General features: G+C 52.8%; 1 protein-coding gene across 1 annotated transcript in view; it reads right to left on the bottom strand.

Annotated features, from left to right (window-relative positions):
• Window positions 1-11084: 11084 nt before the first annotated feature.
• The window catches only part of LOC119103640 (mitochondrial thiamine pyrophosphate carrier), a 49162-nt gene continuing 45978 nt past the window's right edge, over window positions 11085-14268 (bottom strand). The window contains exons 6-8 of the mRNA XM_037227248.1: window positions 13816-13981; window positions 13462-13604; window positions 11085-11754 (exon numbers count right to left, since the gene is read on the bottom strand). Coding sequence (XP_037083143.1) covers window positions 11578-11754; window positions 13462-13604; window positions 13816-13981 — 486 coding nt within the window. The 3' untranslated portion in view covers window positions 11085-11577. The remainder of the gene's footprint in view (window positions 11755-13461; window positions 13605-13815; window positions 13982-14268) is intronic.

Below are 14268 nucleotides of genomic sequence, written 5' to 3'. Positions count from 1 at the left end.
CGAGTGCCAAGCATTGCTTTGCGCATCAAGGTGTGACACAGGCAACATGCCAATTTCGCCGAACTTTCGAGGGAAACCTTCGTTCGCCCCATTTCGTGCAACGGTGCGTGACGGACAATGACAAATAAAGAGATGCACGTCAGAGAAAAAGGATCAGGCGTAGGATGCGTACTGAAACGCCCAGAGCTAATAAAATCCAGTGATAAAAAAGTCCAGAATCGCAGCATCCAGCATTCATAACATCCAAAAACCGTCCAAAACCCCTGGACAGAGGAGAATCATTAAGTCCAAGCTGGCAGTGTCTAGTGTTAATAAAGTCCAGTGTTCATAAAGTCCAGCGTGCGGGAGATCCATGGGTTGTGATACCATCTACTTCCTCGAAACCGTTCACCTCATGGTTCGGATATTGCCCGATAGAGGGCTACCGGAGACGATTTCGCCCGCCTCTACCGACGAGTGACGTCACGCCGTACAGTACTGCCCAGTTAAACCACTGCACATGGATATGGACAACGTTTTGTTTGAGCGCACATCCAGCTGCTTCCGAGCCACCCAGGTCGCGCACTGCGCGCTGCGGGGAGAGCCGGTAGGCGGCGCTGGCTGTCTGTGCTGCAGGTTAGAGCCGGTAGGTAACGCTGATTAGTCGGTCGATAGGTGACGCTAGTGGACGGCCGGCCGACTGCTGGCGGATCTGGTGATCGTTGCCCGGTCCGCGCGTGCGCAGTCTGTATGGGACTGGCTACCACGCGATGCCGGCAGGGATCTGGGCCGGAAAGTCTTCAGACAGAGCCCGTAGACGCACGGCGTCACACCAGCTGCGCAGGAACCCAGTGACCTGTCGTAACACGTCGACAGTAGTGGCGGTCTCGCATTTACCCTGAGGACTGTAGCGCCGAACTGGCATATACAGGTCAGAGGCGTGTTTCCAGAGGACGAGAATCTAGTTTCGTCACTTATGAGGCTCACCCAGCTCGCCATGACGTCCACGGACGCAGCCATCCCAGCGCCCACCATCACAGCTTCAGCCCCAGTATCTGGCGTGCATAACACAGCCGTAGAGCTCGCTGGGTGGCTGAGCGTCCCATCCACCCACAGCGTGGCTCACGCGGCCCGTCGTTCCACGCTGAGATCGGCAATGATTCGCCGTATCCCCGATCGTACCCCGGCTGCACTCGCTGGCGCTGCACCACGCCCCGCGCCTCGCCTGCGGCGTGACCTCGACTCACTCCGGCTGGGTGGCCGGTCGCCGGCCGCGCGGTCACGTGACCTGGCGCTCTGCCAGCCGCGACCGTCGCCTCAGGCGACGCGAATGCGCGGCTGAGCGGCGCACGTCGCCGCGAGGTGACCGGCAGTACCACACGCATGGAACGATGCACCCACAGCTCTGCTCTGCGATGGGCAGGGTCTCCAGACGCGTCAAGAGCCTGAGTCGGCGGACTTCTGGCGCCACGCGCCGAACTCCTTGAGAGACGCAAAGGGAGGTGGGGCGCCGAGCTGGCGCTCGACGGGAGTCTCGCAACTGGCGCCGCCGCTGCAGCGACGGCCTGGGTGAGCTGCCTGCCCTCGGCAACGGCCGCGTCGCTCCGCGAGAATGGCGGCCGCTCCTGACCGGCAATGAAGGAGACAGAATGGGGGCCGCCCCTTCGCTGCGCCATCTGCTCGGACTGCTGCATCATCAGCGCCGCCATGCGCTCGAGCTGTAGCTGCCACCCATCACGGACAAGAGTGGCCCAGCACGGCCGCGTATAGGTCGCTGCGTCTCAGAATCGATGCGATACACACAACCAATTGTACTACCGAACGCGCCATGCTGTATTCTCACCGGCCGGATCTCGGCTCGGTTCGTCCATAATGACACTGCGGCGATGAGCACGCGCGGGCGCCTCGATTAACACTGCCCCGCGGGCCTGGGCATGAGTCAGCTGAGACCCGACAGCTGCCCTGGCGGGTCACCTGACCCGGCGCCGGGAGGCCTGTATCATGGTAGGCCCAACCATTCCAACTCTGAAAAGAACGTGGGTCGAATCCGATGAGAAACCACTTTGCTGATGAATTTCGTAGGTAGGCTGTGAAATTTTTCATCACCCAGCTCCCCCACACACCCTCGTTTTGCAGACAAGAAGTTTGGAAAGGAAAATATTTTGAAAGACCATACGCAGTGGTCATTTTATTATCCATAAGAAACGAGAACACAAACCAACCTTTCTGAAGCTGTTGGTAACATATGTCGCTCTCTTGAGACACACAAGGAGGTGCCCATGGTGGGCTTTCTGTAGGCTTGCCGGCTAGATGCGCTGCTTGGTAATTTGGGTTTAAACGTGACCGAAAGCTCAATTTCCGGCCTTTTGCAAACCGTCTCCTTCTGTCGTTTCATATTGCCGAAATGGTCAGACCATGTAAAATTCGCCTGGAAAGTCACCTTAGCCCATCTGTATTCATTTTACACGTGTATGAAGCTGGAACTTGTTTATTGTCGCGGAACAGTTCCATTCTGCAAAATATTAACTTCATGCTTACCTTGTATTCTTTCGAATATAACAAGGGCCAAAATTTATTGAAACCAAAATAATTTCTAGGGTGTGCTTTATTGATCAAAGCTAACTGCAGTCCTCAGGTTTCACCGCAGTTTATTGATATGGAGGCCAATAAAAAGTAAGTGCCAGTGTCCACTTTAAACTGTGTTTGGAATGCTTGGGGCGTAGCTTCTCAAAATGAGTAGAAGGCTAATTCAGTAAAAAACAACCTACCCAAAATATGCCAACAAACAGGTTTCTCCACAGATTTGGACCACTTTCTTCCCAAAGTTGTAGGAACCGTCGCTAGATCCCAAAGGGGGGGGGGGGGGGAGCTGATCAGCCAAAATAAAATATGCGAATGCAATCATCCAAACGCGATTGTTACCCACCGACCGCAACAATAACTTTTAGCAACATCAGTGCTCAAATGACTCGCCAAGCACTGCTCGACCACACCACACGCCGTCTGGTGGAAACGCATGAGACCCTGGTGGCATTGGACAGACCGGCTGACCATCCGCGGCCCAGCACACGGGCAATCCGTGTCTGCTCTAAATGTCAAGTGGGAATTCGATGGAGCCACATCCCAGTCAGTGTGCGAGCAGACAGTCAATGAGGAGGATGTAGGAATGGTTGAAGAAAGCCTGTTTGGTACAAAATGGTACATTTGAGACTCTCTGTGGCCAACTCAGCGCTTCGTACTATGGCAGAATAGTATGCCGTCATCCACTAGCCTGAGCATCGACTACATCGATGAGACAGCAGAGATATCGAGAGAAGAGAGCAGACGGGTCGAAGCTGAGATCAGCCGGAGTTGAGGCCGACGCTCTCGCCTGCTCCAGTTGGCGTTCGTGTCAAAGTTGAACATCAAACTTGCCTCACAATGGTGGGCGAAAAAGTAGTAGGAAAAGCTATGGCTACTCGAACATACATAGTGCATGCAACAGAGCGACGCAGACACGGACAAACGGTGCGTCTTGCACTGTGCAAGGAGAAGCAACGAGGCAAAAAAGCAGCTTGAACGCACAATCAGCTCCCCGTATGCGAGAACACCTACCAATGTGGTCTCTCGACGACGCACGCCTGGATTCGTATCTTCGAGCACGTACTTCTATCGTATCGACTTCCAGTTTAGACCTGGGCGGTGGCATCAAGACACAAAACAGTCGTAAATGAGTGTGAGGAAATGGTGCAGCGGCGTTTTCGAGAGAAGATGAGGTCATTGACCGATCAGCTGAGATCAGGGCAAACCGGCATATCAAGCGACAGCAACACGGAACGTCGTGGGTTCCGAGATGTCAGCAAGCTCAGTGATGTGACAGTTGTGGACCCGAGTCTTCTGCATAGGTGCGCCGTTATCTTGACTGTTTTTAACAGACTTAAAATGGTTTTCGCTGGTGATCGCACGGATAAAACCATATGGGAACGCCTGGTATGAACTGAAAATGCCTGCGGCCGAAACGTAAAACTTGTGCTTTTGCCTATCACCGTTCATATCGGTACCTCTAGTTTCTATTGCGTTCTTGTTGGTATGAGCGCTTCTTTTCCCCGCGTCACCTGTGACTATTATACTTGGCTCTTCAAATAAGTACACCTTTCATCGTATGCACATATAGTAGCATACCAACCATGTTTCTGTGTCGCAGGCGGCTAGGTGCCGCGTCGGCCCGGACGCACGCTGTGGCTGTGCGCCTCATAAGCCATGGTAGTCCCCGGCGTCCCCGGGAAGAATCTGCGCAAGGCCAGAATGTTTTTATCGCCCTGGCCACCATATTTTGATTTTTTCATCAGCACGTGTTTCATGGTATATACATAGCTGCATGCGAACCTTGCTTTAGGTTCACAGGTGGCTAGGTATTGCGATGTCGCTAAAGGGAGTGTTCTACACTCATATGGGCATTCAGCTAAGATGGTCGGTTTGAAGATCATTCCGTGTAATTTGCTGCCATGTCCTTCTTAAAACCCTCTGGTTTCTGAGCCCGCGAAATTGTGCAAACTACTTCGTGCAGGCTATTCAAGGTCACCCAGCCATGCATGATGCAATGAAGTCACTCAAATACTGACACCCCATTGGCCATGCAGCGTTCAAGGACAAGACAAACATCGTCGAAATATTGGTGTCTGGCGTCCGTGAACACGATCTCGGGAACCACCAGACTTAAGTTACCTCTCAACCAATGTTGCGCATTAATATAAAGTTTTAAATTCGAAACACGTTTTGTGCTTCGTAGTACAGGTTGTTGAAATGTGGTGCTAGATTACGAAAATAAGACTCGTAATCGAATGCCAAAAACGGTACCATAACCGAGAATGTGAATACAAGTGAACAACTTGAAATCACGAATCAGAATGCATAAAACCGCGGGGAAATGTCAAAACACGCGCACACAACGATGTATGGGTTCTGGAAACGCTGCATCCATTTCCACAACACTTCTCGAGAAATTAAAGCACCACAAGTCAGCCCGTCCGTTACGGAGGCAATCCCGCACGCCCAGCTTGGGAGCCCTCTGACGTCATACAACCGTTCAATGGACGCAATCAAACGATGACGTATTGAAGAGCATATTTACTCAATAGTAAAACTGTGTTGTCTGGAGCAGCCTTTTGCGCTTAACGGTATACCAGTAGTTACAAGTGAGCTTATATCATATCTGATGCTTGCCTCAATATCTTCGAGCGCGAAGCATTCCCTTTAACCTCGCGCTGTTGCTATGTGACCAGAAGACTTCAGTGGTCCCCAGGAATGATCCATCAATGGCCAGTCCACCATCTGACGTTAAAACCACTTGTTTTGCGCAAGCCTTAGTGCCTCAAACAGTTAAGTTGAATAGCGTTGACTTCGCCTCTACTTTGGCAGACCGTGCTATGTGCACACTACATTCATAACTCAAGTGGTACTGCCCCAGCTCACTGGATGTCAAAAACACCCCGCACCCGATTTAGCCCCCACCGCATCAACCTCCGGGCTACGCCACTGCCACCTGGCCCGTTTTAACCAAACTTCCCTTGTGCCAGTCATACGTTAGTGAATCTTGAATTTGTACACGCGAAACGTTTTCTTTCATGACCGTAAACTCAAAGGCCTACGCAAATGCATTTGTACAGGTACTCTGCACCCCAAATCCTCATGCATCTTCTTCCCATAGGTGCAACAACGCGCATTATTACACACGCGTCGTCATAGAAAACGCCTTCTGCGCGCAGAAAATGCAGTTCCTGACAATTTACGCTGAGAAACTGCGCCCCCAAAAGATGGAGTAGCCGGTTAAGCTCATCGTGTGAGTGAATCGTTAAAAAAGTGATGTCGTTACAGGATTCATGTTCACGTGCCCGCATACGCGAGCACTCTACTCAATGTGCTCGGCATTTGAGAGCATGGAGTTGCGGGCAGGGGTCCATTAATACCACCTCTAGCCGACCTTTCGGACCAGGGGCGTCGGTCCCCAAAAGGACTGTGGGGAGGGCGGACACTAAACAGAAACAATGATGAGCCTGTCCAAAATTACAACAGCATATTGTTTTCTGGCCGGCAATTCGAGTTTAAATTGTGAGGGGGGGGGGGGAGGCCTGGAGCCCCCAAATCGAAGAAGAAACTTCACCACTGATTCGGGTCCTCTATTCGGGTTTTGAATGTCAATTCCGAGAGGCCTTTCGGACCCCTCCGAACACACTGGGGGAGGGGGGAGGGGAAGGGGCCCACGTGCTCTCCTGTCCACTTGCTTGCCTTCCTGACTTGAAAAACGTGTGCGCTCATAAGTCCCGAAATGTCACCCACGGCAACGGTCGTAGCTTTTAAGCCATTCCGGAGCGTGCGCCGTTCTAGGCAGCCCCTGCCAGCTGCCTGGCGACGACGGCCTGGATGCTGCACGGTATGGCGTCACATCCCGCTTCTCAGCGAAGCGACGTCGAGGATGATGTAATTGTTGACATGAAGCCGGCCGGCCGTGAAGCTGCAGCTTACACGTACGCCGGCTTTGCCAGGCTTGCCAAATTGGTGTGTCTGCTCCTGCAGTGAGGGCGATAAGCAATCATGCGGAGACTATGGCAAGACAGGAACTGCAAGAGCGATGACTTCTGGCAACCGTACGGCAATGAGTGCATTAAAGTTATGATTGTAAGACGTGAGTGTAACTTGTGTTGGTATGAGAGTAGGAATGCAGCTGTTAACTACCTGAAATGAAGCAATGTGGATAGCTGGGAAGCTTTGATGCTGGGTGAGTGCTAGGCGCGAAAACTGTTTCTCTTCGTCAAATCATTGTTTCATGTACGCCGTCGGAAAGACGAACATCTAGAAAAAACTTCAGCCGCACATGCCAGATTTGTTTTACATTAACAGACAGCATACAACTCACGTATAAATGAAGAGTTTGCGAATGGTCACTGCGTTATTTTGCCGCACTGTTTTGTTGAAGAATGGAAACAAATCGGCTTAATTCTAGCTCTCAAATGCAACCAAGTTATTAGCCGTCTACCGACCGACCTTGCCGGCATTCACTTCGACGTGAATCTTAAACAGAAAAGCTACGAAAACCTACGATCGACAAGAGCTGACTAAACCGATAACGGTATTCGTCCGATAATGACTACCTAAACAGCACTAGCCGTGCCGAACATGCCTAAAGCGGATGCTGCGCTGCGGCGACTACCAGCCGGGGGTTTCCGTGGCAGCCTTTGATGGTCGCACACATCAACTTGCACTCTTTACTTCACGTCCACCAACGTCTGAGGCCACATAACATGGATCTTACGTCGATTACCGAAACCTGGTTTCGACGAAAGACGCCCAAAAAGTGATAATGATTCCCAGCGACATCACCCTCTGTTCAGACAGAGCGAGGAGTCATATAAGAACAGGGCTGTATTCTCCTTTTAAGTTGGAGGAGAGGGGGCCTATTTCATGAAACTAAGAAAAGAGTACGTTATATCATGGAGATACCTGCTTTTTTAAAGCTCAGTTGGCGCTAGTTTTCCCTCGCTCAGCCTCCCTCCAATCCTATTTTGCAAATCTACCTCGCAGTGGTGGAGGCTTAACGACCGTGACGTTCGATGGACTCGACACCAGATTACTCCAGGGTCAGGTCTAGAAGTGAAGGCCCGTTTCCCAAACAAGGACCAGGCCGAGGTTCGCAATTTCTATTGGTAGGGGCGCCTGAGTCAATGAGGGGGTCCCCGTGTCGGTTAGGGAAACACAGTGCCCAAAGGAGGGTCCTATGTCGGCAAGCGGCCCCGAGTCGGCCAGGGGAGCATTTGGTGAACAGCGACAAGAACGAGACCTCGAATATCAAATGACCTTTTGGGAAAGTCTGGGTCTCCTGACAATGAAAGTGGATACGAAAGTTTACTAGGAGAGGCCACAATGAGAAAATGAATGGCCCTTTGCCAGTCAGGGCCCCCAGCACCGAACGGGGGGTTCTTCACCCCACTCCAGCCTGGGCCCCTTATGCCGAACTGGACTCTCTGTGCCACTTATTGGACACCTGCGCCGACGAAGAATCTTCTTGCATCAATGAGGGCCCGCCGTCTACCCGGGGCCAAATGCCCGTATCAGGAGACCTCCGGCGTCAGGCAGGCGACCACGGTGTGATTGATCCCCCAGAGTTCCGCATCGACGGGAGGTCGCGTCCCCGTGTCGCCAGCATGGCAGCCGGCAGGCACCCCGCGCTGTAACGGCATGCCCGTTTAGACCCTGGCTGGAAAATATATGATCCCCTAATAGTTTACACACTGGCCCCTTGCCCGGAAAGGTAAGAGGTTTCCCGAGCGTTCAATGGGGCGGATCAAAATAAGGTCAGGATTGAAATGGCTAACACAAACAAGGACGTTCATTCTTGCTCACAATTAAAATCCAGATAAATCTCTTAACATTGTTTTGAACCTGCTTGCCCACAGTCTTGGAGCATGAACGCTTATGTCAGGAGGTGAAGTTTCTGTAAGCCGTGAGCGGTGTTGACCGCTGCAGCTAACACCGGGCGGCGGGCGCCTGGTGTACGAAAACAACCGTCGTGAAATAATGCCACGGAAAGTCATCCAAAATCAATTCATACCATTCAAAAACTAGACTGGAGTGTATATCACAGCGTGCAATTTTGAGGCCGTCCTTTGGACAAGTAAGCAACAACAGGAAAACAAAAATCAGATTCCGCCTTTATTTGTTTATTCCCATGGCAAATTCCAGCACCGGTTCACGGTGCGGTCTGTATGCTAATCCGTTCCTGTTATAAACATACAAAGTGCATAGTGAAGCATGCTTTTCGGTCACCTTCTAGACGTACGAATCGACATATTAAATTGATCAAAGATACCTCTCTGAGAAATACCATCGATTTGTCATCTTTCGCTGGCCGCCATCTGGCATTAGCCGCGGGGCGGTTGGGGCGGGGCGCCGTACGGTTTATGGAGACTGCAACGCCGGATGCCGGGTATTTGTTTCAAGGCTTGCGACCGCGCATGACCAAAATTATGTTATGCACTTCTTCAACCACTCGATTTCGAAAAAAAGGTTAAATTCCCACCAGGGTGGGCGCTGGCCATATCAATGCAAATTCATGACCAATTTCCGATCTACAATCTACGTTCGCTACCGTCTACGTTCACAATATCCGTATAATATAAAACAATTCCGGCGTAGCCCCCAGCTCCATACAACAAACTTTCACTATTTAGTAAATATGCTGCTCAGTACGTCATCGTTTATTGGCGTTTGCATGACGTTTCATGGCGTCATGCATGACTGGATGAGCTTGAGATGGACTGCACAAGTTCACGGACGTTAAGCGCAGGAACCAGAGGGTCTAGGCCTTAAAAGGGGCAGAGCTGTGAACTGCACTGAAAAATCCTGAGAATGCCTATATCAGTGTAAAACCCCACACAAGTGTGAAACAATCCCTTCAAGCAATTCAATGTAGTGCTGCGTGCGTCTTCTGGCTAAGGCCCTAGAACTCGTTTTCCGGCACCTCGCTATCAAGGTATGGTTGATCACGTCGTTTCATTTACCCTAACTGGAGATTAACGCGCGACCAAAGCGATCCCGTAATTTGTCGTGCAGAACCATAACTTCGGCATTTGTGACCACGCACACGAGATGGATCAGCCAGGCGCACCGATTGCGGTAACTACTTCACAGCCGACGTACGCATACGCCGCTGGCAGCAGACCACGGACGCCGCGGAAGCCAATGAAGTGGACGATAGCTCAAACAGACGTCCACGGAGCGTGGGTGTGCGCGTGTGCGTGTGATTACTTATGCGATTACGCTTCTTCACACAGACGAGACGGCACTGACAGTGATTGCACTTTCGATGGTCCGCGATCACTATGGGCCGAACAGTGCTTCAAACGCAGCACCTGTGCAGCGCCCGATGCGCCTACAACAGCGCAGCAGACCGCACTCAGCAGCACTAACGATTGCGCCGTTTGACGCATCGTATTGGCGTAACTGGTCTTTATTGCGTGGCGGTATTGGCATAACGGTCTTTGCATTGGCATAAATGGAATCCTTGCACGATTCCGCACAGTCGCGTACAAACTGACAAGCATACCATTGCACCTCCTATTGGAATGGGCCTCCAGGACTCAGACCGACACGTAGCCAACTTTTGGTGCTGGTGGTCTCGGGCCGAAATAGAGGCCCCCATTATCCGAAGGTGTCCCCATCGGTGCAAGAGGTCCTCTGACTGACAACTGAGGCCCTGGCCGTACGGACCGGAATCCTCAACGCGAGCTACGATCAGCCCTTTGGGTACCTAATCGTCGGTCCCGCTGGGCCCTCGGGACCTAAGGAAGCCACGGCACATGCCTCCTGTGCCCCCTCTGCCTGCGTCACCGCTGGGTTCAGAGCGGTTCAGCACGTTATCAATGACGCTAGGCAGTAGAGAGCACCTGAGATATACACGCCTGGCATAAGGGAGCTGCGTATTTATTTTGCTTTAGTTACTCTGGGATCTCCCACCGGGACCATGGCAGGGCGGAAAAGGCCCCAATCTGGTAGCATACATTTAACCAACCTTTCGCGTATGTTTTAAAGTATTTTGGTTGGACAATATCTCTAAACGGAAAGGAGTCGCAGATCGATCTTTCCTCCCCTTCCGATCGTCCCGTGCTAAGATGGCATACTGTAGAAAAAATGAGGTAACGTTGCATTGGCAAGGCCGTCCCACCCTCTCTTAGTGTGTTCTTCCTTGCTTCAGAGATGATTCGTGGAAGCTTGCATAACACAGCTTTAAGAACGTGCGGTTGCAAGTCTTTAGAAGCAAAACCCCTAAAGCCTGACATGAGCTTCTTTTGGCGGAACGGCGTCGACCCTGCTGGTAATACCAGGCGACGGTCAACGGATGGACAAAAATGACCACTCTCTCGACCGCCAACACTCCAAGCGGGGCGAACTGTGATACACCAGGTCAGCCGGTGCAGTGTCCCTCCGCTCCAGCAATATGCAGCTAGCTGTTCCGGCGAGACCACAGCTCTTAAAAAGCGACAAAATCCCGCGGCAAACGCCGATGAGCAGAAGTACAAATAACGTTTAAAGTACATCACGAGGCAAAGTACAGATTTCAAAGCCAACGAGCGTACACTCAAGTTCTGTATTGTCAATACTACGCTTCGGCTGCATAACAACACGGGGGTGCAACAAGTCTGGTGCAGTGTCAACTGAGGAAAATGACTTCCACGACCATTTATCGCAGGGTATTGCTTCATAACTTAACGCAACGCATGTTGCGCGTTTTAGCGGACGGATAATACTAACAAAAACATCAACAAATGCACCATTCCTACGTGGGCAGCCCGCTAACAGAGAACGGACCTCATCCTGACAAGCACGGGGTTTCTATGAACAGATCAGCCTGGCAGGTACGCCGCTTCCACCAGCGGTACATCTACCGTGTTAAACTGTGGTAGATTACATTGCACACGGGCTCGACGCCTGCCGACCAGCGGGCTAGCGCGGCACGGCCCCGACCGCTGGCGGCAACTACTGGCGCTAGCCGCTGGCGCTAGCCGTTGGCGCTGGCCGACGCGGCGCTACTGCTGGCCGCCGTCAGCTCAGGCCGGTGCGGGGCCGTTAGCTGGCACGTGCCTCCCGCATCAGCCGCACCGCCAGCTCGTAGAAGGTGAAGTGCAGGCCGGTGGTGGCCATGGCCTTGATGGAGGAGGGCATCAGACCCTTGTAGATGCCGCGCACGCCCTCCTGGTACGCCGTGGACCGCAAACAGTGTAGCAGACCGCGGTACTCACGCACCTGCAACGGCCAGGCGTTCGCGTGAGACTCGCACCGCTAGCGACACGCATGGAGCACCCGCATAGCCACCCGCCTTGCTTTCCTAGCCGCCTCAAACTGCATTCCCAATTACCCCATGATGTCGCTGTGTGGTGCAAACGTGGTGGCGGAGACCTTCCACGATGGTCGCGATTTGTTTCGACACTATCTTTCCCGTTAAACCCATATAATTACAATAGTTAACTCGTCATCTCGCTTGCATGTTTGAATGAAGCGTGATGCGTGATGCCTGTTTACTTGAATTCGTTTGCATGTACACGTATTTTTCGCGCATTTTAATCCTTAGTTTGATATTCACCGCATCGCAGTAATGACTAGCAATTGCTCCCCGTTTAATCCCCTAAATGTTGGTGTCCTGTAAAATTGTCGCTCGCTGTTAAAAACCTGAAAAAATCAAGTATTTTCTTGTTTTGTTTGATTTTGATTGATTGATCTGATTGATGATCTTGATTCAAAAATCATCAGCAGGCAATTTTAAATTGACTTCTGCTATTGGTTTCAATAAAGACACGGTGCCAAAACATCAACGCATGTACATATCTTTTTTTCTGTTTTTTTTCCCTCTCCGAGGAATGAGGCTATTGTTACTGTCTTATGTATGCGTAAAACGGTCTTATTGCACCTGTGTCCTTGATTTAGTTATTCTCGTGCAAATTTCTACAAAAGGGAATGCCGCGACTTGCGTTCATATTTTCCGGCAAGAACACTCAGTACCGATAGTGACGGATGGGAACAAATTAATAAAAAAACGCTAAAACAGAACAAGCACAGATTGCACACGTGGGGGGGGGGGGGGGCACACGTGGGGGGTGGGGCTACGCCACCTACAGCATGCCATGGTTCCTGTGTCCAGACACACTACGAACTAGGAACATAAATGCCTTCTCCATGCATGACCTTAACTCAGAGCATATCCATAACTTTATCCAACTTTTGGCAATTACAGGCAGTCTCTAAGTGGATATTATTCGATGCAATCAGCCTGTCACACGATTAACGATATTTAGTCACCACCCATTTTCATCACAGCACAACAAACTCCGACACCGGCAGGTTTGGCTTAAGTGGGCTGAAACGTGACATTCAAATCACAACTCGAAGTTCCTGAGCGGCAAAGAGACTGGAAAAGAACAGAGACCACGGAGATCACGCAGCCCCTTTACCGCACATACACCATGTGCGTCTGTCCCCCGCGTCTAACCTCGATCTCTTGCCCCACCACCCTGGCTTCGATCTGCTACCCCGCCGCCCTGGCCTCGGTCTGGAGCCCCGCCGTCCTCGCCTAGGTCTGTAGCCCCACCGCCCTGACCTCGATGTGCTGCCCCACAGCCCTGACCTTAATTTGCTGCCCCATCACCTTGACCTGGATCTGCTACCCCAACGCCCTGACCTCAATTTGCCGCCCCCTCACCTTGACCTCGATCTGCTGCCCCACCGTCCTGGCCTCTGTCTGCTGCTCCACCGCCTTGTTCTTGGTCCGTAGCACCACCGCCCTGATCCCGATCTGCTGCCCCACCGCCCCGACCTCGATGTGCTGCCCCACCGTCTTGGCCTCTATCTGCTGCCTCACCGGCCTGACCTCGACCTGCTGCCCCACCGCCCTAACCCAGACCTGCCAGTCCCAGCACCGCTGCGACCCCGCCCGGTGGGACCCAGTCACAGCCTGACCTCGCCGAAGCCGTGTCGGTGCTGCTGGAAGCCCTGGACCTGGATGCGCTTCTTGGCCACGTCCAGCGGGTAGACGGCTGTCTTGGCGGCCAGGCCAGCCACCACGCCGCACAGCATGGCCCGCGTCGTCGGCCGATCCTGCACTGGAGTCAGGCCGGCTCGCGTCAGGCCAACTCAGTGCGCCGCTTACACTCACACTCCGATGACCTCAAACTCCAAACCATGCACTCATGTACACTGTAAGCACAGGGCGCTGATGCGTCACCACAGCAGGGCAATCCAGCCGTGACTGCCCAGCCGGCCGGCACGGAAGCGTCCTGTCTCCACCGACCGTCACGTCCCTGCCGCACTCACACAGGAGCTGGCGGCTCAGCAGCTGGTTGCAGGCGGCGAACGCGCCGAACTGGAGTGCCGTGTACGGCGCCGTCTGCAGCATGGTGGGCACCAAGCCCTTGGCGAAGGCGGTCGGTCCCTCGTTCCGCAGCATGTGCGCCGCCGCCGCCCGCATACTCCGGTAATACTGAAACGGTCGGGTCAGGTGCTTAGGAGCCGTTCCGGTCGGGTCAGGAGCTGTTGCGGTCGGGTCAGGACTCAGAAGCCGTTACGGTCGGGTCAGAGGCCGTGGAGATCGGGTCAGGTGCCGTTATGGTCGGGTCAAGAGTCGTTACGGTCGGGTCAGAAGTCGTTATGGTCGAGTCAGGAGTCTTTAGGTCGGATCAGGAACTCAGGAGCCGCCACGGTTGAGCCAGAAGTCGTTACGGTCAGGTCAAGGGCCGTCGCGGTCAGGTCGGGGACCCAGCAGCCGTT

The sequence above is a fragment of the Pollicipes pollicipes genome, unplaced genomic scaffold, assembly GCF_011947565.3.
Source record: "Pollicipes pollicipes isolate AB1234 unplaced genomic scaffold, Ppol_2.1 Scaffold_5724;HRSCAF=6776_pilon_pilon_pilon, whole genome shotgun sequence".
Lineage (NCBI taxonomy): Eukaryota > Metazoa > Arthropoda > Thecostraca > Pollicipedomorpha > Pollicipedidae > Pollicipes > Pollicipes pollicipes.
This window is presented reverse-complemented; position numbering and strand designations above follow the sequence as displayed.